The sequence below is a fragment of the Lissotriton helveticus genome, chromosome 9 (genome assembly GCF_964261635.1).
Source record: "Lissotriton helveticus chromosome 9, aLisHel1.1, whole genome shotgun sequence".
NCBI lineage: Eukaryota > Metazoa > Chordata > Amphibia > Caudata > Salamandridae > Lissotriton > Lissotriton helveticus.
Genome location: NC_136070.1, coordinates 1,118,007,355 through 1,118,033,609, shown reverse-complemented (window position 1 = coordinate 1,118,033,609; position 26,255 = coordinate 1,118,007,355). Strand labels below are relative to the sequence as shown.

The following is a 26,255-nucleotide window of genomic DNA, read 5'->3' as shown; positions in this document are numbered from 1 at the left end:
TTTGATTGGTTCTTGTGCTTGCCACTTACTTTCCCTGTTTCTATTGGCTGTAGCATAGTATTTACTGTTCCTCGTGTTCTTCTCTTATCAGAGTCCCAGGGCCTAAGTACTGTTTATCAGACTTGTGTTCGTTTTTTTTAACCCCTTGCATGCTGGTGACGAACCCCAGCCGTCACGCTCCACGGTGCTCGTGTGCGGATGACGGCTGGGGTTCGTCACGGCCCCGCCCTGTTCGTTTGTATACCGCACAGCGGCGGAAACGGGCCAACATCGATGGGGTTAAATATATTTTTTTTTAATCTTTTGCATGCACAGCGCTTGCCCTGTGCTGGTTTTGTCTGACCTCAACCCTTTAACTAATCTCCTGTGGCTGCATGTATTTCATGAGCAAGTGTGTTTCCCAATCCCCTCCAGCTGTTCATTCTTTTATTTTATCAATTTAAGATAATGCGAAGGTAGAGTGCTTTACATGAGCACCAGTTGAATTAAGTGATTTGTTGCATATTAAAGGATGTTGAGCCTACTGCTGAGACTCAAACCCTGTTCCCAAGTAAGCTCCATGCTCCAACCCTTACGATACATTCTCTGCTTGAATTGAGGAGATCTGCATTTAAGATGGCTGGCACCCCTTTGGAATGAACAATTATAAGGCATTTTCATTATGCATTCCAAAGCAGTACCAGCCATCTTTTTTTTTTTAAATCTTTTTTTACTTGCTTCCACACACATGAGTAGTATTTGCACCGTATTGACTTTCAATTTTTTCATTCTCTGTTCAGGTAGCAAACGACTCATGGATTACACTTGCTCTGTTTTGACACTCATAATCCCTTCTGCTTCTTGCCACGTGCTTGCCCTTAGGTTGGTAGGTGCCTGCGAGGAACGGCCACGCGGGTGACCTCAGCTCGCATGACACTGAATGAGGGATTTCATTTAGTCTGTCTTCTCCCTCTCCACTTCAAAAATTAAAGTAAGTCGAGTCATCATCTGTGGCACCTTATGTTATCCTGCCATGGCAGTAAGGTAATTGATTAAGGGAACATGGAGCACAGCTGGCCAGGCCTTAATAGGCCTGCTTGCCAGTACAGATACTGTTGCTCACAGAGCCGGACAAGTTGCTGTATTACCTACAGTACCACACACATGGATATGTGCTGTCTTTCTCTGGTGTCCAGCCCATCAGCTTCTGTCAGATAACCAGCAGGGGGCTTAAAGTAAAGAGGTCATCAGATGACACGCACAAACAAGCTAATCTTTTTTCTCTTTCCATCTCCTCTCTCTCTCTCCCCATCTCCTCTCTCTCTCCCCATCTCCTCTCTCTCTCTCCCCCTCTCTCTCCCCCCTTGACCACATCAGTAGCCGGACAATCTGAGCAGGGCTGAGAGAAGTGGAGGCACTGGCTGGACTCCCCAACAAGATGGTCATGGGGTTATGGAATTCCTAGTTGTGGGGGGAGGTGTCATTCAGCATCAGATACAAGCTTAAGGAAATTCGGACAAAGGAGATCTCAAACAGAGGTGAGGGCACCTGCCTTCTGGCAACGCAGTCCCTTCCACCCCCCCCCCACACCCACACGAGCAGACTTCTGCACTAACCTCTCAAACCGGTCTGCTTTTTCGGACTTCATTGTGTTTCTTCAGCCTCTCAACTCTGTCCATTCCGAGTTCATTCTTTTAACTTATGCTGTCCCTTCAGCTCCTAACTCTGTCCAGTCTCACACCACTCTGCCTTCTCTTACCTCATTCATCCCCATCAGGCACCCACTCTGTCCCTTCATATCACAGCCTGGATCAGAATCCAATAGTGTTTCTTTTCCTCCAGCCTGCCCCTCATTTTCCTCTCCATGTCCTCTGAAAACCAGCCTGTCCCACCAAGCCCTTTGCACTGTATCAGACCACCAACTCGTGCCCTTAGACCTCAGTCTGTCTTTAGTTACCTCATTCTGCACCATCAGACCCACAAATCTGCCCAATTAAACCCAGCTAATTCTCCAATCAGACACTCCTGTCCTCACCAGACTGATCGCCCTATCTTATTAGAACCCTTCCCCACCAGGCACCCAGCCGATCCACTCCAAGCTCATTCTGCACAGTGCTTAATTTGCACAAAAAAGTGCAAGGGCTCTTGTCAGAAGGCCACAACTGATTGCACCACACATTGCCCCGTCAAGCTGCCAACGATTGTAACACAACTAATAGTTTTGGAAAAGGTCTATAGCAAAGTAGAACAGCAGCAAAATATACAATGAAACTACTAATAATACAAATAATAATGAGACTAGGTGACAAACCAAAATTAAATAGAAAAAATTCAATAGAAAAAACCCACGTAGAAAGAACTAATGACCTCATGGGTAGAAAATATTTATACATTTTATTAATCAATTATTGATTTTGTATGAAAATATATTTGGTGAGATCCATGCATATTATTATTTGACTGTGAAGGAGCAATGGTATATTTACAAAACAACATCATAAAAGCTCCTAAAAGAACATAACAGACATAGACAAGGCATTAGACAGGAGAATGATGGAGGCAAAGCGGTAGATAAGACTACGCGCGTTTCGGCTTCTGGGCCTTAATCAGGTAACCGTCTATTGCACCACAAAACGATAAGAAACAAACTTATGATAGCCGCGTATGAAAAACTGACCATCAACCATAGATGCTCCGAGAACTGAGAAGTGAAGGGAGTGACAATGGATGAATTAACACAACTAATACCCATCACACTCGTACAGTGTGACAATTCAGACTATCTCAGGCCCCAAAGCTATAACAATGGCTTGGGCAGCAGGTAATAGTTATTGTTAGTGTATAATGAATTAATAATTACCTGTTTTTGTGGTCATCTCTAAATTAGCCAGACAGAAGCGTGATACTGACCAAAAAGCACTTTGACACCTTGTCAGGAGTAGTAAGTGCTATATGAATATAATTGCAATTACACTGAAGGTACGCGAGTCCTGGTGTGGCAGTTGTACACTGCTGCCTGCATGGCTTGCCAGCACGTTCATTTTTGACCCTTCATCCATGCTGGTTATATGTGCCCCCCCCCCCTCCCTCAGATAGGATGTCTGATTCATGGTCATGTCTTTGCATCCCACTTTTTTATTACTCATCCTACTCCAACGTTTCACAGAAAACGCCTGACATGCTTGGGAGTCATTACAGTGGGCTGAGCAGGAATCCACTTTCCTCCCTCACACCCATGGTAGGATTTGAACAATACAACGCCGTGCGCATCTTATATTAGCGCTATGTGTCACATTTGCTGCTACTTTTTTTGTCACTTCCGTCTCATTTTTTTCACTGAAGGGGAGTAAACGCATACCCCGGCAATGCAGGGTGCCGACTACCTTTCTGCCAAAGGCATATGAATATCCATGAGATTATGGAAGTGTCCGGGGCCTTTGTCCACATTCTGCAGGGAAGCAGTATCATTTTGTGTTACATTATTTTCCCGTCGATACTGTGGATTCGTTATTCAGGGAACACATCAGCTGTCATAGTACACCACCTCAACTATTGTAAAATAACCTATAACAACTTGTCTAAAAAAGTCTAATGGAAATACAAAGTGCTCAGAACCATGCAGCTACTTCAACCACTGCAGTAACCTACTCAGACGAAATACCCTGGAAGCAGTTTGCTGGCCCAGGATCTGGAAAGAGACCTGTTTAAGGTACACTGTACTGGGCACAAGACAGTGTATGGCTGAAGCTCCAACACACATAAGAAAATGTTAATATACTTTCACCAAAGCACCTGTGGCCGCTACATTCCTCTTACAATTCACAGATGTGGCAAAATGAAATACTTCCCACCATGTACGTATGAGATACGAGTGTGATATGTCCATGCAGCTTTGAAGATGCTTTGCATTGTGTTATTAAATATCACAGGTTTTGGGGCACAGCAAAAGTTAACCAGAGAAAGGGTTACGATATGGTTGGTGAACGTTGAAGGCTGCATTTCATTTTTTTTAATCACCAAGATAAAGCTTACAAACACAATTACCTTATTATAAACCACATAGGCAAAACCTATTGCATTTGCCATTGCTTGTTCTTTAAACATGCCCCTTAGCAGTGGAAACACGAATCAACTGTAGATGCCCCGGCTCTTCAAAGATTCTGAACTTCATAGCTAATGAGTGATGACGGTGCACAGCTACATGGCACAGATGTCTAAATGTTGTGGTAGGATCAAAGATTTTTCCTTTCAGTGGATTCTGTTAAACAGTTTTGCCATCGAGCAATCTTCAAGTTGAAATTACATGAGAACGCTAGAACATTAGGCCAGTCAAGAGTTAATATAGATTTTCTTTTTGAACACTTTGCATATTACCATTTGTTCTTCCAGTATGTATTTCGGCACACAGCCAAGTATCATTTATAATAAATAATTGTGCCCATGGAATAAGTTTTAAGTAAGCATTTTGTAACAAGACACTGATCTATTCGTTAATTGTGAATTTAGCTATGAATATCGCAACAGAACCTTTTTTCACCACAGGGGCTGAATTTGGAAGACACCAACATCATGTGGCCTTATTTGCTACTGAATAACTCAATCAACAGTCTCGCATGATGCACTGTACACCGAGTGGAATAAAGCTCCACATCCCAAAACAAGTGGTTTATGTAATTAAGGTACAAAGGTTTCACAGTCCAGTAACACTATCTTAAGAAAGTCCTGGATGAAAGTGTTTGTAGAGGAATCAAAAAAGCCCTTCCTACTGCCACCTTCTTGTACTATGAGATCAGGGGTTGTAAGTACTGGAGTGCCAAAGGGTAAGACCGGAGATGCAGATGCTAAATCCACTACACAATTTACATCCATGGACATTTACATTCTGTGCCATCCTTATGTCTCAGAGTTTGAATCATTCAATCAATCAAGACACTTATAAAGCGCACTACATACCCGTGAGGGTCTCACGGCCGGGAGGGGGGGTGCTGCTATTGATCGAAGAGCCAGGTCTTGAGGAGTCTTCTGAAGGCCAGTAGGTTTTGGGTCTGCCGTAGGTTGGTGGGGAGGGTGTTGGTGGGGAGGTCTTGGCGGCGAGGTGGGAGAAGGATCTGCCGCTGACGGTCGTTCTTCGGATGCGGGGGACTGGGGCGAGGCCGACGGAGCAGAGCTGCTGGGTGGGGGTGTAGAAGCTGAGACGTTTGTTGAAGTATGCTGGGCCGTTGTTGTGTAGAGCTTTGTGAGCATGTTTGAGGAGCTTGAAGGTTATCCTCGTGTTGATGGTGAGCCAGTGCAGGTCTCACGTGGGGTGTGATGTGGCTGTGGGGGGAATGTGGAGGATTAGACGTGCCGAGGCATTTTGGATGCGTTGCAGTCGTCCCAGGAGCTTGGCTGACATTCCTGCATGACTGTTTTTCTAGTTTCGGTGGGGATCCACTTTAAGATCCTGCGGAACATTCGGAGGGTGTTGAAGCAGGATGAGGAGACGGTGTTGACCTGTTTAGTCATGGAGAGGGTGGAGTCTAGGATGATCCCTAGGTTGCGTGCGTGGTCGGTGGGTGTTGGGGCGGTTCCCAGTGCGGTCGGCCACCAGGAGTCGTCCCAGGCCAAAGGGGTGGATCCAAGGATGAGTACCTTCGTCTTGTCCGAGTTCAGCTTCAGTCGGCTGTTCCTCATCCATTCGGCGACGGCCTTCATGCCTTCGTGGAGGTTGGTTTTGGCGGTGTGAGGGTCTTTGGTGAGGCAGAGGATCAGCTGTGTGTCATCAGCGTAGGAGATGATATTGAGGTTGTGCTGTCTGGCAACGTGGGCGAGAGGTGCCATGTAGATGTTGAACAGCGTCGGGCTCTGGGGTACGCCGCAGATGATCTTGTGGCACTGGAGCGGAAGGGGGGGGGGGGGGGGGAGGCGGACGCTCTTGGTTCTGCCGGAGGGGAAAGATGTGGTCCAGTCCAGGGCATTATCTTGGATTCCGGCGTTGTGGAACTGGTACGTAGTGTGTGGTGGCAGACCGTGTCGAATGCGACTGACCGGTCCAGGAGGATGAGGGCCGCTGTTTCTCCATTGTCAAGCAGGGACTTGATGTCATCGGTGGCAACAATGAGGGTCACAGTCAAGAACCGCAGGTGAGCGGGGGAAGGAAATCAGGAGGCTCTAACATATGTACTGTATGTTCCAGGCAATTAGAAGACAATCAATGATGGTTCTGAAATATCTGTTGCAACAATGAATTGGTGAATTAGTGTTTTAAATTGCTTGCAATGTACAACATATATATAGGGAATCAAAATACAGCAGGCGGAATAAGCTGAAGGGAGAGGGACAAACTTATAACATACAAAGATAATTTATATGAATAGCTGGGGAGAATGCTGTGAAGATTCAATTTCCTGTCAATTCAATAAATCTTTATTCGGTAAGTAAAAGAATACAGATCAAAAATAATATGATAAATTTCATGAATAATAATAATAATAAAACAGTTTTATTCATAAAAACTGAGCACATATAACAATTAATCAAGTCTCATTTTCCTAGTCCTGTCAATTTCTCACAAAATCCAATAAGGCATTGGAGCAATGAATTAGGATCGTATTGTAACTACAGCAGGCTGTGGGGCTTTTTCCTTAATGTAAGGGATGAGCAGAATGTTAATTACCTTCATGATGTATAGGCTTTCATTCACAAAACGAAACATGTTATCTTCAATCTAGTCTCTCATTGTCCTGACTCTCCAATCTCAGTTTGAAACCATGTGAAAAGTACCACAATAATGGTGATCAGTGACATTATTTGATCGCAGAAATTCTTTCTGGTCTTCAGATTTATCACAGCTATCTTATGCCCTTTACCACTGAGTAGAATTCACCTGTTGCTTACATTCTCCCATTTGTTACTAGATCAAACAGAGATTATGAGCTAATCAGTCTATTAATGGCTCCAGCATATGCCTTACTACTTTGTGAAAAAACAAAGTAGCGATAGGTTTAAGACATGGTAACAAGTAAACTGTGGTGTTAAAAAAAAAAAGCATTTAAAAATGGTCACAATCTCTGCCCGGGTGGTTGCATAACCCGAGTCCTGAGACCATCCTCCATTACTTGACACTTTTCCCAACTTCCAATTTCTTAATATTGGAGCTGCTTTTGGTTCGTATTCCTAGATTTGAAAATGCCATTATCTTAGACTCATCTTTGCTGATGATCAGTATACTTTACAAAATAATGTTGAACTGCTAACAAAACTGCTCTCAAGGCATTTGGGTTCTCGGAAAAACCAAAATCATTCACAAACATTAATGGCCATATGCATGAACACATTTTCCCATAGACACAGAATGGGCAAAACCCTTTGATGCATCTGGCCCTAAGAGTGGGATCTTCTCCTTCCCTATTCTGGAGGACAAGTTCTGTTAAACTGCATCGAATTTTGTAAAAACAGTCCGCCATCTAGGCCACACATTTGTCGTTGAAGTACAGCTGGAGTATTATGAATCTCTTGATTCTCAAATTGTGACCATAAAATCCAGCTATTTATGGTGTCAAATTCTCTATGTCGTGCATAAAGCCCAGATAAACAGGTATTACATTTCTGGTACAGAAGTTTTCAATCAGGTGCAGACTTTTTTGACCACGAACAAAACGTTTCTGAAGCCACCTTACACTGATTAATGTTCTCCTGCTCGATCCAGTTTTGCAGATGATATAGCAAGCAGTTGGTGTAGATCAGTCAATACTGATCATACTGAATGAGCGCTATGAACACAGGTGAGACTTTTCACCCTTATTCTAGATCAGCACAGTTGCACTACTGGCCCATGAGGAGGGAAATTCTTGTGCAATTGCAGATAAACTTAAGACAGACTTCGGAATCGGGAAGCAACATTTCCTCTGCTGACGAAAGCATTCAGATGGGATCATATTGCGCCCCAGCACTTTGTTAGTCCAGCTGATGATTCCTCCTCCAATGTTAGAATCAGGTAACAACTCTTTCATTATGTCTTCTTTGGAGGAGGTTTACCTTGTGGAATTGGGGGTCCTTGTGGAATTGCACACCTGTTATTACAGAAAATTTTATTCAAGTAATTGGTCTAACTTTCAGGTGGTAAATTGGAATAATGTTGACGTGATTTTGCAGTGTAGTTTTTCACTAGGAGACAGTTCTTCTTTGAGTCCTTCAACCTACCGCAATTCTTCTGACTTTCAGCTGCACACATCTTTCTCTTGTGTTTTTATAATAGTCTTGCAGTTAGCCATGCAATCATCTGTTTCCTGACTCAACAGTATTTTCAATTGCTCTTTCAGATCTTTAGTCAGTCCTTTGTATTTGTTACCATATCAGTCATAATTGCAATCCAATCACGGTTTATTTTAACAATGCTTTGGCGTTTTTGATATCTAGGATTTCAGTGAAAAATGAAACTCCTTATAGCAGTGTAGGAGGTGAATGGTAATTTTTACTCACCTATGCTGGTTCTTGTGTTCATTCTTCTAAAAATTCTCTAACTTGCTCTGGTTAATTGTTCTTTAAACTCTTCATATAAATGTATACTTTTGAGTGGCATCACATACCTTGGGCTCTATGTAATTGTAAACGCATTGTAGTCACTTTAAAGGTGTCCCCAGATCTTTAAATTGTGTACGTTTCCTGCTGCTTCAAAATCAAATCAAAAAGTGTGGCTAATTACCCTACAGTGTATCCATCACAGATCCAGGCCAAGGGCTATGTATTGTGGTCATGGCAATATATTATTCAGCCAGCATCATTTGAGCATGCATTGCAGGGAAAATTCCGGTTTCACTTAACCGCCATCTTGAATATGTTTTGGTCTTTGGTGCCTTTGGTGGGGACAAAGTGGTTAAGAATTGCAAGAGATAGAGCACTCGTCTTTTCTTGTGTGTCCTATCTTCTCCTGTCCAAGTCCTTCTCTTAGTGTTTAAATTACAGTCAATTAACACATTTGTTCACTTGTGCTTTATCATCAACAATGTCTTCCAACTCTCTTCTGAAGGCATTGAAACAGGACGGTGGAAAGTAGGCATTGAAAATTAAACCAGTTGTAGGCTGCCTTTTTTTTTAAACTCTTTATTCACAGCTGTATCATCAGAAATATGACAGTGCAATAAACGCCAGCGTTACATCAGCTGTTATTTTCCAATTTCTCTCCTAACCATAACAACCCACTTTGTCAGATTTATTCCAAAACGTGAAACTATCGGCAATACAGTTGGTCCAATTACGGTTTGCAACACATCTCTTTCACATGTCTGTATTCGCACTCTATAATTTCGTGGGATCAAACAAATGACTAACTCATCTTCCCACCCCCTCCCTCCCACCCCCTCTGTACATTCCCCTCCCTCTCCGTCGTTGTAGGCTGCCTTAACGTCAACTGCCACATAGAGTAGATGTAGTGAGGCAGTCTCCTTTTGTTTAGTTTCTTTGAATATCCCTAACTGTATACTTATCTGGAGGCCCCCAGATGCTCTACAACAAAGGGATAGTCTGCTGATAGAACTATAGATGATTCATAGCCAAGGACGTGCCAATTGGTACTGGCTGATGTTCCTTGTAAGGTGCATCTTTGGTGATCGTTTTCAGAAGACCATTACCTAATTTCGCTTTCACAATCCCCATGATCCATTAAAGAAATGCAATTCCTATATTCGCCTAGCCAAAACCGGATATTTCCACCAAGTTCTCATGAAGATGCAAAATATGCATCCCCTTTGTCTTGTCTAATCTAAATTTCTAATGAATCAATGCAATTTTATTCAAATGTATTGACTACAGTGATGGATATTGTACCTTCTTCAAGGGTAGCTGTTCTGTATCATATACAAGCGTGCTTTTCACAGGAAATCAAGTGTTCCCATAGTTTTGGGATCTATTTTTTGGCTTAATTTTAGTGTGAATTTGGGCTTTGGGGATTACAAAACTATGCACAGCACTATTTCTCCAAGTCTTTCCTTTTCAATCCTTTGGATCTCATCCACACAGGTGTGTAACCTGTTGTACTGAGTGTGACAAGGTGCCGTTTTTAGCATGATTAGCCCCTCTGTTTGCTGATGGATACTGACGTTTTTTTTTTTTTTTTTTTACTTTGCACACAGGAGCATTGCTGTCCACGGCCCAGTGTATGTGCTCCGACTCTTGAAACATGATAACATTGGCTAACTTATAATTGACCTTCTTACCTTTCCAGTAAGGCAATAGTATACGGTGCAGATAAATACACTAAAAGCATGGACCGTTAGGTCACCTGTGGAGTGCAGCAACTATTGTGCCAGCCACTAGAGCGACAAAAAAACATGGATTCAGGCTTAACTGTATAGCCAAACTACAGCAAATTTATAAATCTGCAGACAGCCTTCCAAAATAGCCCTTTGACAGGGAAGAACTTTTAAATCTTGAATATTTCACCACCTATATGTCCTGTAGCCCACAAGGCAGGCTGGCTAGTGTTTAAACGTGGAACATGCAAACGTTTAGCGTTGCCATGTACTAGCTCCCAAACACCGTTTTCACTGTGAAAAGATGTACCTGTCCTATGAGACAAACAATACATTTTATAATAACGTCCTAACACTATCCTCTTTAGTTTAGCACAAGCTACTGGAATAGTTTAAACACTATTTTAATGTTTAATAGAAATGTAAGTCTATGGTGAAGTCAGATTTTTATAAAGATTTAGGGAAAATTATATTTATAGAGTTAGACTGTCTGTATGAAACTCCATTACGCTAACTTGCATTAGCTTGCCAGTAGCTTGCCTGTCAGTGCTTCCCCTTAATGAAGTATTCAAATGTATTTGTATGTGTAGTATGTGAAGTATTTGAGACATATCAGCTCAGGAAAGGCATCTAGGGAGGTTCAAGAACTTATTTAATTTGAATGTGTCCAGGGTGAGGGCTGCCCATTCATTACGAGATATAATGGGAGATCTGGGTAAGCTGAGCCTTTTGTTTCCTTTGCTCTCTGTAGTCAGCTTGACATCAGCACCGGTGGGAGAGGGAGCTAGTTCCCGAACCAGTTTGGCATCGTTTAGGAGGGGACTGCTCATTTTCTTAGCCACACCATTGGCTGGCATAAAAGCAATAACCAAGGGCAGAAAAACTGCACCTTCTTGGATGTTACTCAGAATAGTGCACTGATGGATAGTTTGCTGTAAGACAAATAGCATCTGCTGCAAAATGGGATGGTTTGTCTTGGGGAACATTTTCCCTGTTGATTTTGGAGAGTCTAGGGGGCACCCTCACCCACGGATTAATGAATCCTATATAATTGGCACCACTGCCACAGCTCATCAGAACACTCTGGACAAGAGAATGATCGGAAGATTGAACTTGCAGTTTCAAATGTGTGTGGCAACCTGAAAGACGGGTCTGCTCCCACCTGTACTCTGGACAATGACACGAACTCCAAGGATCAGCTAGCTGATGACCCGTGTGGTTACATGTACATAAAAAGCGTCAAGGGGCCTTTTTTCTGAGGCACCTGGCTGACAATTAGCAACAGGACCTGGACTGGACCTTTGTTAGCCTCTGCTGGAATGAGTCACAGCCTTGAAGTGCTGTCTCTGTGGTCATGAGAGTCTTGGGAGTGACCAAGAGGATTGGATCCAGAAACAATAAAAGTTGTAACTTAAGCAGCCACAAAATTAGAATTTCTTCCGCTATTACCTATTCCCGCGAATACCAACAGCTTTAGTGGGACCTCATCTAATGGCCATCCTGTTTCATGAGGACTTCATCGGATATAGCCTGCAACTTTGACCTGCTGGAGGATTTTGACTTCCATTTCAGAGAATAAATTAGAAGGCAAAATCTTTGACCAGGATGACGTACTTGGTGTATCGGACCCACGTCCCATCACAGTCATACTTGTATAACATCTAGATTCTGGTAGAACACGAATAGTGACTACTGATTGTGCTGTACTTTTTCTCATCACAATTGTACGTTACATATTCAACAATTCTTATTGCATGGTTTCCCTGATTTGATTGGGAACATTTTGGTGTAATTTTACTCATTAAAGTATTCTCTACAGTTAGAAATTGACTCTGGGATTTCTATTGTTTTGTGACTTAACAGATGTGTAACTGCTAAATACTTTACACATTTTCCTAAAGTGAGCCTGTCCTCTATGTGCCATAGTGCAAGGGGATGAGCACAGGTTTAAATTCCTGAAACTGTGTTCTACTCTGACAAGTTTGTAGTCTTATTACTTGTGGTGGACTCACACCCACCTCAATTATTAACCCACTTTCTTACACTGGGCGATTTTGGTAAATTAACACCCTCTCTTATCTAGAGGCTTTTTCTACCCCAGTGTCAGAATCCCAAGCTTTGTGTGATTCATATTAATGTGTTGAATGTTTTCCAATTGGCCTGATCTATTGCATTCCTTGCCCCTTTTCACTTTTTTAGGGTAATAAGGTAATCATTCAACTTCATTAGGCATGCAGGGATGGTAAAAAGTCTTATAGTATGAGGATATATTTTACCTTCAACATTTCTGGACTCAGTTTACAGATTTATTAAACGTCCTTCAGTTCTCCATGTCAATCATCAGTATTGGAATAAGTAAGCATTGAGAGGGATAAAGTAATTTTCCTCTTTATATTGGTCTATTTGAAGAGCTTTAGTTTTAGGTTAGTGGATGGAGAAGAACTGGCTTTCAATCGCAGGCTCAGGAGACTGTCTGTGGATTTCGGGTGCCAGCACGGACCACAGGAAGATAAACATGGTACAATGATCCACTGATTGAGGATACTCTACATTTAGCGGTCTCTTAGGCTGCTTCCATGTCCTCATTTTACACAGTGTGTGCCGAATCCCTAAAGTGTTTTGCAGGCAAGGCCAATTCCTCTTCATTATGTGCAGTTCGGATCAAGAGCTTGGTTGCACCACACTTTCCTGCTGAGTGTAAAGTATGCACACCTCATCCACTGCACAAGGATTAAGATATGATAAAGATGGCCTGATCTGCCCACAAGGGAAGGGAACTGCGAAATGGCAATTTCTAACTGAGCACCTATGTAATGTCAAGCAGCGCATGCCCCTGGCACAAACACATACAACAGTAGTCCTCAACACTGCTGTTTGGCAATTGTCCACAGTATGTCAAGCTGGCAAAAGTCCCATCAGAGTGCACTTTCTAGATCTGCCCTAAATTAATTTGGTATTGCAGCCCTTTATCTAATCACTCCACTCCGAAAATTGTTGTATGTCAGTCAGCTCTTTTTATGTGTGGGAAAAGAAGGAATGACCCTGGTTTAAGGTCGAGTCGCTCACACAGGTTTAAAGATGGGAATATAGCAAGCTGACATTGAGTAGTCTTGCATTACAGGAGCCATCCTCCCGCATTACAGCGCAGGCTGGAAACGCATTTGAGGGAATGAATTCCTTGCCATCATAAAATAATCGTTATTCCAAGCACCGTATCAATAGGTGGCATTTCAGGGATTTTTTTTCTCCTCACTGTTCCTCTGTTGTGAAAATATTTTTGCTACAAAAGCTCACTAGTCAAAAATAAAATTCATATTTAATCCGAGATAAAGGCAGCAGTTTAGAAACTGTTCTGCACAGGCTTGTGAAACATGATCGCCGTTAAGGCATTATTCACATTTCCTATAGAACATTCACTTCGCAAACAAATTCTTCAACAGGTAGCTCGCATTTTGTGTAAGGAAAGAAACTGGTTTGCTTTGGTTCTGGATGTATCCTGTCAAATAAGGATAACACGTTATGTACATACCTGTAGCGGGTTGCACTAGTACCACAATACGGTACAGTAATCAAGCCACAACTGTGCACAAAATGTTATCTAGAATATATCCATCAAACCAGTAAAAATAAAATGGTATACTAACCAAATACAAGCACGGACTTTAAGCATCATGTATTGAATGGAATACTGTATCATCGCACAAGCCTTCAAGCTGCATCAGTTGAAACATTGCGCTCAAAGTTGGGAACGGTAAATCAATTTTTTCCGGAAATGACATCATTTGAAGGTAGGTGAATAAAATGCCTAGACGAATGATATATAATCATCTCACGATGTCTTAATACAGCCGTACAACGCCATCTACATGACTTGCAGAATCAAAATTGCAATGCAGCAAAATTGACTATTTCTGCAAACTAAATGTGTTTAATAATTGTGGTGCAACACACATGGAGAAAATACATTTGTGTCCAATGCTAGATTCAGGGACCAGTAAACAAAATACAATGGTATGTATGTACGACCTTTGCTAGAAAACTAAATCTGGCTAAGACCGGTGTTATAAATAACTTTGGTCTAAGAGTTGAAAATAAGCAATAAAAGTACGCAGTGTTCACAGGATGACAGAAATTGCATCTCTAAACTTCTGCCCAGCAGTAAAAATGATCTAATTAGAGATTAAATGAACTGCAAATTGCATTGGGTAGGGCAATCATAATCAATTGAATCAAATCAAATTATTTATGGCCATCAAAGATTCATCTCATAAAATTTAAATGCTTTGATTCATTTATTTGGAGACCCCCGCTATTAAGGAGCTCTGATGGTGAAGTGAAGCATTACGGATTGACTAAAAGCGAAATAAAAACGAAGACTGTACATTAAAAAGAAAATATGATAGTTTGATTTTCAGTTTTATGTTGTGCTTCATAAGAATGCAGTTATGACATTCTTCCAATAACCTTCAAAGCACTACTTCAACTAAAATTGCTTTAATTAATATAGGTTCATTAAAATGTACTTAATTAGTCAGAATGTTTTCATTTCGGATAAAAAAAAATGTTACTAGAATTATAATAATTTATAAACAACTGAACAGAAACATATTGCAAATACGAAACGCTGGGATCGACAAAGCCTTCCTCCTCAAGGCTAGACTTCTAAAATACCAACTCCTGCATCTCCTCAAACCCTTCTCACACCACTCCAAGGACATCATCCCACAATCCCTAGAAAGCTTGATGTTTGAGATGCCAACTCCAGGACAGTGAGGGATTCTTACATTAACATGCCTGTGATGCCGCACTTGAACCTTAATTCAATAAATGAATAGCTAATATTGTAAGTTATTTAAAAAGTGGGTGATAAAAGCTGCTATCAAGATAGATAGATATATGTAGCTAGCCAGTGATAAAACTGTAGCACTTCAGATCTAGTGTCCTTTAAGTAGCATTTTTGCAAGAGAGGATCCCTTCAGGAATGTTGGCTTTTCCCCCTTGGTCATCAGTGGACTTTGACTCATAATGTATACTTTAAAAATTACAGGGGCTAGAAAGGCTCGCTAAAATACATTTAAAAGAGGCATCGCATTGCAGCTCAGATGTGCCTTCGCGTGGAATATATACAAATATTCACTTACCTCTACTGGGAACCTCTTTCCATTAATGCTGTGCTCAGACCCCGAGGATGCATTGCTATGGCCCCAATGGAATTCCACTTTTTCTGCTTTAAACCTCCCTGGTAAGCCAGCACCGCTGATAAAGTACTCATCCTTCAGAAGGATAGCAACTAAGTTTAAGAAGAGAAAAAAAACAGACCGTTATACCGAACTCAGAACATCAGCAACAAAATCATAGTGGTATTTAATGCGTTACAATTTATACAAGTAGTTATAATATAATTAACTAGAATATTTTTTATCTGATACAGTCTTCTGCCTGGGGACAGTAGAACCATTTCCTGGCACTTGGGAGCGGTCTAAACAACAAGTGACTCACACAATGGAAACAATTGCCTTCAAAAGCAAGGGGCCAAAGCAGCAATTTAAGGAAAGTAACCACATTATATAAAGTGTTTACAAGTGATGTGCTCTGAAAAGGCATAGGAGAAGTTTCCTTTATTTCTCGAAACATCCTCAGTAGACATGTTCCGAACAGATAGATAATATAGTGGAAGCTCTTCTGTGGCACCACATATTTTGATTTTTAATTGACCAAGTTCAATATTTCTATATATTCTGAAACTTTTCATTTACATAGAATCTGTGCTGTAAAACTCGAACTTTACCTGGGGTGGAACGTGTTCATGCATTATCTGGGCCTTCTCTTTGTGAATGTACACCAGTATCTTCAAATAATTCCATGCAGCCCCCATTTCTAACCAGAGCCAAACTGCATTTGTTCATAAAACAGAAACAGGTTTCCATTACCCTAGGTGGCCTGCCAAATATTAATATCTCCAAACACAAATGAACACCTACTATGCCTGATCCTCGACATCAGATCTCTTCTGGAGTTCACTCAATGGCTTTGGCCAGCTATTTTGCCAGTAATAGAGTTCAAATGGGACATGACTAACGTGGCAATCAGAAGACTTCAAAGGTGGCCAGGCTCAAATGTTCCCTATTAAACTTTCAAGTAAAATGTATTTTGACTACCTTACTACTAAGATCCTCCATGTGCAGAAGACATTCTTGGACATACTTTTATTAGCATAAAGACACACATAAAAGCTTAAATCCTCTACAAGAGAAAGGGCCAACTGGGACTCCCAGACCGTATGTACAGTAAGGATGCATAATTTCTTCAGCGCCAACCAAAACCTAGAGAATGCAGTCAAGGGATTATTTCTTGGGCGGGGTTAAGTGAACCAGCTTTCTTCAGCAGACTGCCAATTAGAATAGATGTGAAGAAAACACTACTTTCTTCAATACACAGTCCACAGCTTGGGAGGAACTTGTCTTCTGTGGAAAACTCTCGCTATCTGTGGCATAGTGCAGCCGGTTCCCGGTCCACCACGGTCACCTAGCGACCGATTGCTGCGGAGGGACGCGGCTCCTCCCCCTGCCTCCGTCATTTCCGCAGACGGTACAGCATTTAATCAGGATGGATGCCCGGCCGCGCAGATGGCGGGCCAAAGGCAAGGCGGTCTGCGCCCGGAGGCGTCCCGGAGGCGGCTGGAGCCGGGAACTTTGCTGGTCCGAATCCATCCTTAAATAAAGTACTTACATAAGATAGTGAAACTCTTTTGGAGCGGAGCTCCTTTTCTCAGTGTAAAAACACCATCAACATAGAGACTAGTTGTCTCTAAACAGGGTGCCAATATTGCGGCTGGGGTGACGCTAATGACATCCTAAACATAATGCCCGTGCAGAATATACGAGGACAGGAAGAGCCGGATGTTATATTTAATAATCAACTAAACATCGAGGCCCTTCTTTTAAACTGCTGTTCACTTAATAAACATGCCTTACACATTTATGATACATTATCTGAGACTAAACCTGATTTGCTGTTATTGACTGAAACATGGCTGTCTGTCTCGTCTAATCCCACCATAGCTTCAGCCATCCCCCGGGCTATTGTATTATAAGTAAAGACCAGGTTGGAAGCAAGGGAGGCGGTATTGCCAATATCAGTAAAGCAGACATAGCCAGGAGCTTTTTTGAAGTCTATTGGCAATGTTATCGTTCCTATGGCCCTTAGATTTAAACACTTCGTGTTAGGGGACTTTAACATACATATGGATCGACAGGACACCTCGGAGTCTTTCTCCTTGCTGGAATTCCTCGGTGCGCTCCATATCGTGCCATAATTATCTGTCCCCACGCATGAGAAAGGCCATATTCTTGATCAGGTTTTTGCTAATTGTTTAATCCAGACAGAGCCCCACCCCTACCCTAAATCTGGTCAGATCATTTTAGGTTACCTAAAGTGATAAGGCATGCACAGGCTCAAGTTAAGCAGCCATCTTCCATTGCCAGAGCTTTTTATAATATCACCCCACATGCTCTTAAATACGAATTAGACCTTCATCCACCTATGTTCACTGGTGACCTAGATTTGGATGCTGACCCCAGATGCTCTTAAATACGAATTAGACCTTCATCCACCTATGTTCACTGGTGACCTAGAATTGGATGCTGAAGCTCTGGCAAAATGGATTGCACAAAGCATTTTGCTCCTTGCTCCTCCTATCCAGCACCCCACAAGAATAATCAGATCCTCAGCACCCTGGTTTAAGGATTCCTTACGTCCGTGCAGAAAGGACTGTAAACGTCAGGAAAGAGTTTGGAGTAAGGACTTTAAGGCGGAAAATAAAAATAACTATAGAGAGGCTTTAAGAGGCTACCAAAAAAAGATACAAGCAGCTAAGAAGAGTTTATTTGCTTTAAAGATTGATTCTGCGGGGGAAAAAAAGCAGAGAGATCTTTGACATTGTCAAAAGCTTTTCTTCACCTAAGGCTGCAACCAGGCTCGCCTCTCCCTCAGACGAGTGGATTGGGAACCTAGCTAATTTTTTCTACACAAAGATAGTATACAATCCTCGTTTGATGGCCTAGACATGAAAGATGTGCTAGCCACTCAACGGGCCGCCCCCCAGTGTCAGCAAGATGGGTTCTCCCTCGCCATCTTCCCGACTATGCCCCTAGAGACATCCCTGGCAATAATGAAGGGTCTGAAATCTTATTAGCCTGTAGATCCATGCCCTGCCAAATGTTTGGCTTCTATGGCAGAGATTTTGAACTCTACTGTAAACTGTGTTTTGAACACATCCCTCCTTAACGGACTGGTCCCAGTTGGATGGAAGAGTGAGAAAATAACCCCTCTATTAAAACAAGCATTGGCATAGCCAATAGGTCTCGCCTTTGGGACCTTATAAGTGTTTAGCCATGCAACTGTTGATGTTGTTGCACCAAGGATATTGTGCTGCATAACTACATACTTATAAGGTCCCAAAGGCAAGACCTATTGACTATGGCAATGCTTGTTACAACCTGTAGGCCAAAGAGGAGGAAAGTGGAGGAGCGAATATGAGAGAGAAAGAATGAAAGACTGAATTGCAGATGGAGCTCAAGTGGGAGAGTGAGTGAGAGAGAAGAGAGTGCGAGAAGAGAGAGAATGAAAGGGAGAGAGAGAGAGAAAGAAGGGGAGAGAGAGTGAATGAAGGGGAGAGAAAGAGAGAGAAAGGGGGGAGAGGGAGAGAGAGAGAGAGTGAAGGGCGAGAGAGAGGAGAGATGGAGAGGGAGAATTAGAGAGGGGGAGAGAGAGAGAGAGAGAGAGAGAGAGAAGAGAGAGTGGGGGAGAGAGAGAGGGAAGAAGTGATGCGATATAAGTAACAGCCAATGTTGCTGGAGCTCAGGTGGGGGAGTGAGTGAGAGAGAAGAGAGAGCGAGAGAAGAGAGAGTGAAGGGGAGAGAGAGAGAGAAAAAGGGGAGAGAATGAATGAAGAGGACAAATATAGAGAGAGAAAGTGAGGAGAGTGAGAGGAAAGAATGAAGGAGAGAGAATTAGAGAGGGGAGAGAGAGAGAGAGAGAGAGAGAGAGAGAGAGAGAGAGAGAGAAAGAGCGAGGGGAGAGAGAGCGAGGGGAGAGAGAGCGAGGGAAGAGAGAGCGAGGGAAGAGAGAGCGAGGGAAGAGAGAGCGAGGGAAGAGAGAGCGAGGGAAGAGAGAGCGAGGGAAGAGAGAGCGAGGGAAGAGAGAGCGAGGGAAGAGAGAGCGAGGGAAGAGAGAGCGAGGGAAGAGAGAGCGAGGGAAGAGAGAGCGAGGGAAGAGAGAGCGAGGGAAGAGAGAGCGAGGGAAGAGAGAGCGAGGGAAGAGAGAGCGAGGGAAGAGAGAGCGAGGGAAGAGAGAGCGAGGGAAGAGAGAGCGAGGGAAGAGAGAGCGAGGGAAGAGAGAGCGAGGGAAGAGAGAGCGAGGGAAGAAGTGATGCGATATAAGTAACAGCCAATGTTGCCTTGTCCTGTGGGAGAATAAAAAAAATAAAAAAGCAAGAGATAAATTGGGAGCCAAATAGAGAGAATAAGGAGGGCAATAAAAAAATTAAAAAATGGCGAAAGTGAAAGCAAAACACAAAGTGAATGCTAAAAGAGAAAACGAGAGAGAGTGCACAATGGAGAAAGTGATATGAAAAATGTAACAGCTAATGTTGCCTTGTTAATAGTTAATAAGGTGGCGAATAAAAATATAAGACAAATAGCGAGAAAAGGTAAAAGCAAAACACAGATTGAATGATAAAAAAAAAGAAAGCAAGAGAGCACGAGGGAAAAAGTGATGAGAAAACTGTCACAGCTGCTTGTTTCAGGAGACCGCAGTGCACAAGGGAATAACTAATGCCGCTGTCTTAAAATGCATCCATGTAACAAATAATGTGTGACAATAGATAGTCTTGGAAAAGCGTGAATAATAGTTTAGCGATTTGAGCAAAAGACATACACTTTAAGTTCTATGTTATGACTACACAGCACTCTAATGAGACCCCTCGAGAGGCTCCTCGTCTACTGTGTAGATTTTTACAACCTGCAGGCCAAAGAGGAGGAGAGAGGAGGAGCGAATATGAGAGAAAGAATGGAAGAAGGAATGGTAGATGGAGCTCAAGTAGGAGAGTGAGTGAGAGAGAAGAGAGAGCTAGAGGAGAGAGAATGAAGGAAGGAGAAAGCGAAAGAGAATGAAGGGGGAAGAGAGATTGAAGGAGAGAATTAGAGAGGGGGAGAGGGTGAGAGAAAGAATGGGGGAGAGAGAGAGGGAAGAAGTGATGCGAAAAAAGTAACAGCCAATGTTGCCTTGTTCTGTGTGAGATAAAAAAAAGCAAGAGACAGTGCGAGCAAAGTAGAGTTAATAAGGCGTTGAAAAGAAATATAAGACAAATAGTGAGAAAAGGTAAAAGCAAAACACAGAGTGAATAATTAAAAAAAAAGAAAGCCATTTAGAGCACGAGGGAAGAAGTGATGAAAAAACTGTCACAGTAAAAGATAAGAATACCTAACAAGAGCGGCCGGGAAACTGAAAGTACGGCCGGCCACCGGCCAGCCATGAATAATTAGGGGAGGAGAAGCCGCACAGCACACGCTGGGAGAAGCCCTTTGATGTGCTGTGCGGCCGCGATGCGCGCTCTATGCTGGGGGAGGGGGGAGGGCCATTAGACTGTAAGAACTCGCTGCAAGATCAAAGGAAGGGTGGGAGGGACATTGGGGAACAGATGGCCATGAAAGTTTATGGGCCAAAAGCGCGTGCATGTGGCCACGTGAACTCGAAGAAAACCGCACGAAAAAAGCGGTGGTTTCACGAGGATTTTGAGCACTTGAATTCTCGCCATTTCCCATTCCTTCGGAATGGAAAAGACGAGACCTAAAAAACCACTGCAGATCCCACGGTCTTTACTAACTATAGACCCATTTCTCTCCTGTCTGTTTGCAAAAACAGTTGAAAAATACGTCCATACAGTGATCAGCAATTTTGCAGAGGCTAACAATCTGTTTCATCCTAGCCAGTCGGGTTTCAGGCAGAATGTCAGTACCAAGACAGCATTATTGGAGGTATCTGAATCCATCAAGGAGACCCTATATGCAGGTGGCAAAGCGGTTTTGGTCCTTTTGGACCTCTCTGCGGTGGTGGACACCATGCCCCAAAGCCACCTACTGTAGAGATTGAGGTAGTGTGGGTTCCAGGACACACTGTTGAAGTGGTTCGCTTCCTTCCTAGAGGGTAGAAACCAGGAGGTCTGGTCACCTCCCTTTTCGGCCAGTGTGCCGACTTTCAGTGTGAGTGTACCACAGGGCTCTATTTTTAGGCCTGTACTTTTTCATCTGTACATGGCTCCCCCAGCTACCTTGGCTGATGAGAACGAGGTCACAATAATATCGTACGCCGATGACACTCAACTGCTGTTCAACTGCAGGAAGGATGAGGAGTTCAAAGGTGAGAAGATCAACAAGTGCCTAAAAGAAACTTTTGCCTGGTTCAAACAAATCCATTTGAAATGTAATACAGACAAGTCGGAAATCATTTTCTTTGGCTCCTCCCCCGTTGGACTTCTAGAAACAATGGTGGCCCCAAGACATGTCTCCTCCCCAGGCCGCGGTCAGGACTGTAAAGAACTTGGGAATAAAAATGGATGACACCCTCTCTATGGTACCTCCGGTTCAGTCGGCAGTCGGGACCTGTTTTGGTCTCCTGAAGATGCTCCGGAGGTTTTTATTTCTATTACAGATAGAGCATAGAAAAATGGTTATTCAGGCCCTCATCTCAAGGTTGGACTATGCCAACGTCCTCTATTTGGGCCGCAAGGAGTTCTTACTTAAACTGCCGGTGGTGCAGAACGCGGCAGCCAGGGCTGTTCCGAGTCTAGGGCCTAGAGATCGGACCTCTTGCCACCTTAAGAATCTGCACTGGTTACTGGTGCGCAGTAGAATCCGCTTTAAAGCTCTAGTCCTAGCCTTTAAGGCCCTGCATGGCATAGGAGCAAAATACATCTTCAGAAGAGTCTCTTTCTATATACCTGGCAGATCTCTCAGATCTGCTCATCAACATCTTATGGTTTCCTAAATATCTTAGAGCCCGCAAAGGTGGTCGCTCCTTTCAAGTGCCTGGACTTTGGAATAAGCTGCCTCTCCCACTTAGGCAGTCACTAACCTGCTTGCCTTCAGGAAACAATTGAAAACCTTGTTGTTTCAACAAACAATATAACCACTTTCGTCTTCTTCGGGTTTTCTTTTTCCCTTTCCAGTCTCTTGCATTTCAGGTCCTCTATGTCTTAAGCGCCGGGACACTATTGAGTAGCTGTGCGCTCTAGAAATCTATTTTGAAATAACATAACAGCTCTAGAAAGTATGAGCTGTTCTTTTTCCCATCAGCACTTACTTCATACATCTTTCATACGCCTTGTGTCAAACTATTTTCTATGAACACATAATAAACAGTTAAAAAAACGAAGAATTAATGCACTGCCCCAGAACGCCACCATGGACTTTATAGAACTGCCCTTAAAGAACTCGGTAGTGTCACTTTTAAATGGGGCAGATCAGAAAAGTCTTTTGGGATGGCATATTGTCAGTAATATCTGGAAGGAAGTCTTTAGCTATAAATGTCACTTGTGAGCGATGCTCCTACTGGCGCATCTCTCTCAAGTCTGGTGACTAAGGGCATGTACTCTGGAGTGGAAAAAGATGCACTATGCAGGCAGGTTAACATCTAGCGATATGAGTTAGGATGAAAACTGGTTTGTCTGTTTGTGACCACTTGTTGAAAATCTGTGCCAAAAGACTACTCAGAGTGGTCTTACGGTGAGCTTTAACTCCTTTATTTAGGTGTATACAGTCCTTGTTCAAGTCTTTCACTCGTCTGCTTTTCTTCCAGGTCCGCCGGAGGCCCTCTCTGCCAGCACCGTCAACAAAAACAAAGAAGCAGGTAAGTGTCTGCCCTTGTTTTATGGGGTTAGGTGTAAAAACCTGAGTCGGGTCGGGGACAATCGATATTTGCCCGGCGGTATTGCCTCTGTGACCCTCTAGTTATTTAAATCAATGAAGAGGCAGGCGCTGGAGACTGGAAAGCAGGAAACAAGGTTTTTTTTATTCTCTCCGGAGGAGAACACAACGAAACGGACAGAAGGTATCGTTCTGAGGTGCTCTAACTGTATTCCTGAGGCCTGGCCTCTTATACACACATTTATGACTTTATTGTAGATTACACATACATGTTAAAGCTTTGATGTACGGAAAAGACATTCTCGGAACTCCCCTTTGGGCCCGTTCCCACACATATTTACAGTTGAAGTCCCCACCCTAGTCACAACAGGTGACGAGCATCGCGCAGCTGGATAATCCGCCGATTCACGGAATGTGGGGGGTTTGATCGGATCTCATGGGGTGGGGGCTTTGATCAACCTGGAGATCCTTTGATGGGGGAAGCTTTCTATTGCACGGGGAGGGGCAAGGGATGGTATCGGCAGAGCTGGGTGTCAGCCTGGGAACGGGGAAGACAAAACGGGCACACGGGGAAAAAAGGGGTTTGCATCTAAGGGCCGGAGAACATGAAAGGGAAGCAGGGAGGTGTCGCGCTGGGAACAGGATGAAGGCCTGGGGCAGAGCAGCGCCGAAGAGGGGTTTATGACTCAAGGCAGGTGCAAGCAGGGGGTGGCCAGCGTGCAGGCTTGGTGAAGGCGAAGGGCTATGTCAGGGGCCAGCGGCATGCAAAAGGGTTCGGTCTGATCGGGGCATCTTAAAATGGCGGGCGCGCACGACAAAAGTGTGGCATCAGGGGAAGAGGCAAGATGGCGCAGATAATGTTCACCAAAACGTACTAATTTTCAACAGTCCTCCCTTTAACATATTCAAGACATCTTGCTGGTTCATTTTCTACTCGGGTCTATTGTGGTGGGCATGAGAAGGAAAACGGTAGGAACCCTAGATGAAAAAGTTGCAAACAATACATTTTGAGATTTCTAGTTTTTAGGAGGTGGGCCTATTTGATAAACTTTGATAAACTTGTTCAGCAGGAAAGTCATAGAAATGCAATACAAAAAACGGTTCTGTAGCGAGCAGCAAGTACATATCATAACGTGAACTGGCAGGTTATTACATATTTCAGATTCGGATTGGAGCATGGATCAATACAATGGCGGCTGGGAGAGAAATGAGGCATAGCAGAAACGGTGATTGAGGATGTCAAATGTTCGAAGTTTACGAGTTCTCATTGTTCTTTGTGGTCTTTCGTTGGCGCTGTTGAGCACCGGCGGTGGAGCTACAAGTCCAGCTCGGTTCTAAGTTCTGCGTTGCAGGGCACGACCCTTCCCTCGCGTTTCTGGTCGGAAAGGTCCTTTTCGCCCTGTGTCCTTTGAGGTGATTGTCAGAAAGTTCCGATGGAAGAAGAGCGTTCAAAACAGTCCATAGGGTAGGTCAGAGGAAAAGGGGGATGGAGCAAGGCCAAATTGGGAACAAACTAGGGGAACGAGAGACATCAAATAGGTGGGCGTGTGACAGAATTCAGAGAGCGGGGACTTGTCGACAGGCACTGGACGTCGAGCAGGGGCATCAGGTCGACCCTTTCTTTTCATGCTGTCGAAAACAGTGCCTCGTCCTGCAGCTCTTTTCTGTCGTGGTCTCGCCTTGGCTAACGTCGCAGGTGTTCCTTAGTCTGCAGTCAGGCCTCGTGCTCCCACATCCGGTCCTTCTCTCCTCCAACAGCAGTACCCTTAAACAAGTTTGAAAAGACAGTCTTTAGAAAATTTGCAGATGAAGATAATCAAAAAGTCTATTTCTCTCCCAGCTCCAGGCAAAGAATGAAAATGCCCGTTATAATAGTGTTCACAACTGACATATGAATGACCGGTGACGGGTTTGTTGGATTTACTATGACTTTCCTTTACAATTAGTTACTACACAGGTATTTTGCTGAGAGACGAACATGGCTAAACGTTTCCTTTCTATTGATGCATCCTGCTTTTCAATTACTACGGGGTTCATTTTGATAATTTCTTTACCTTGGACTAGTCTGTTAACCTTGTAACCTTTTACAGCCCGATTACTTAATTAGGAAGGACAGGGGTTTTATGGGAAACAACCAGGGACATAGGAAACTTGTGGTAAGGGCATAAATCGACCCATCTCTCACGACTGGAAACGAGGGGCAGTTTCATAATTCCAGTTTTTGGGCGGCTGATACAGGGGGGGGGGGTAACAGGGGTGATCATTTTTCTGGTTTGGGTACTTCGACCATTCGGGGAGGGGAGGGTCGCGTATTCTGAGGTCCTTGTTTTATACCATAGGAGCCGTTTGACACGTAGTTCCCTTATTTCGGGTCAGATTAGGGAACCTCTGCCGTCTTACCTGTCCTTTTTCTTACGGGCCCAACCTTGGCTCATGGACTTCTAGCGGAAAAGGAGAGGTAATGACGCGGCCTCAGGGTGATTGTATTAAAGACAAGTTTTTGTGCAAATACTGACGGTATTTGAAGCCAATTAGGTGGTGTGCTAGGGGTGGCAGTCTGCCAATTTCGGGGTGCAAAAATAGAGGGAGAGAGAGAGAGAGAGAGAGAGAGAGAGAGAGAGAGAGAGAGAGAGAGAGAGAGAGAGAGAGAGAGAGAGAGAGAGAGAGAGAGAGAGAGAGAGAGAGAGCGTAACGGCAGGCTAAATAGTACACGTGCAACAGAGAGGGTGGCAGTGTATTCAAGAAAGGCTATTTAGTGCATTACACAGCAAAGGGCATTCACGGGTCTGGGTTAGAATCTCGTAATCATGCAGTTTGAGCATTAAACAGGGTAGAGGGGACATGCCTTGAGAAAAAGGGAAAGAAGAAAGGAGGTACCATTTTGTCGCACTTCCTCGCATTCTCGGTCCTTCGACCAGTTGAGTCAGCGCCTCAGTCACACACACACACATTCCCTCATAGTTTCGCATCATACGTGACATGGGTTCATTCGTCCGGTCTGGTTTAAGGGCGATCACTTTGTATCAGGTTGTGCTAATTTTCCGGGTTTGTTCGATACATGAGTAGTTTGCAGGCGCGCTTAGACACCACCTTGCGGCGCTAGTCCGCTTCGTGTATTAGACAT

General features: G+C 43.5%; 1 protein-coding gene across 6 annotated transcripts in view; it reads right to left on the bottom strand.

Moving 5' to 3' along the window:
- The window catches only part of PTPRG (protein tyrosine phosphatase receptor type G), a 1,220,925-nt gene that overhangs the window by 774,508 nt on the left and 420,162 nt on the right, over positions 1–26,255 (bottom strand). For all 6 annotated transcript variants that reach the window (XM_078661520.1, XM_078661521.1, XM_078661522.1 and 3 more), the window contains exon 4: positions 15,350–15,498. In XM_078661520.1, coding sequence (XP_078517646.1) covers positions 15,350–15,498 — 149 coding nt within the window. The remainder of the gene's footprint in view (positions 1–15,349; positions 15,499–26,255) is intronic.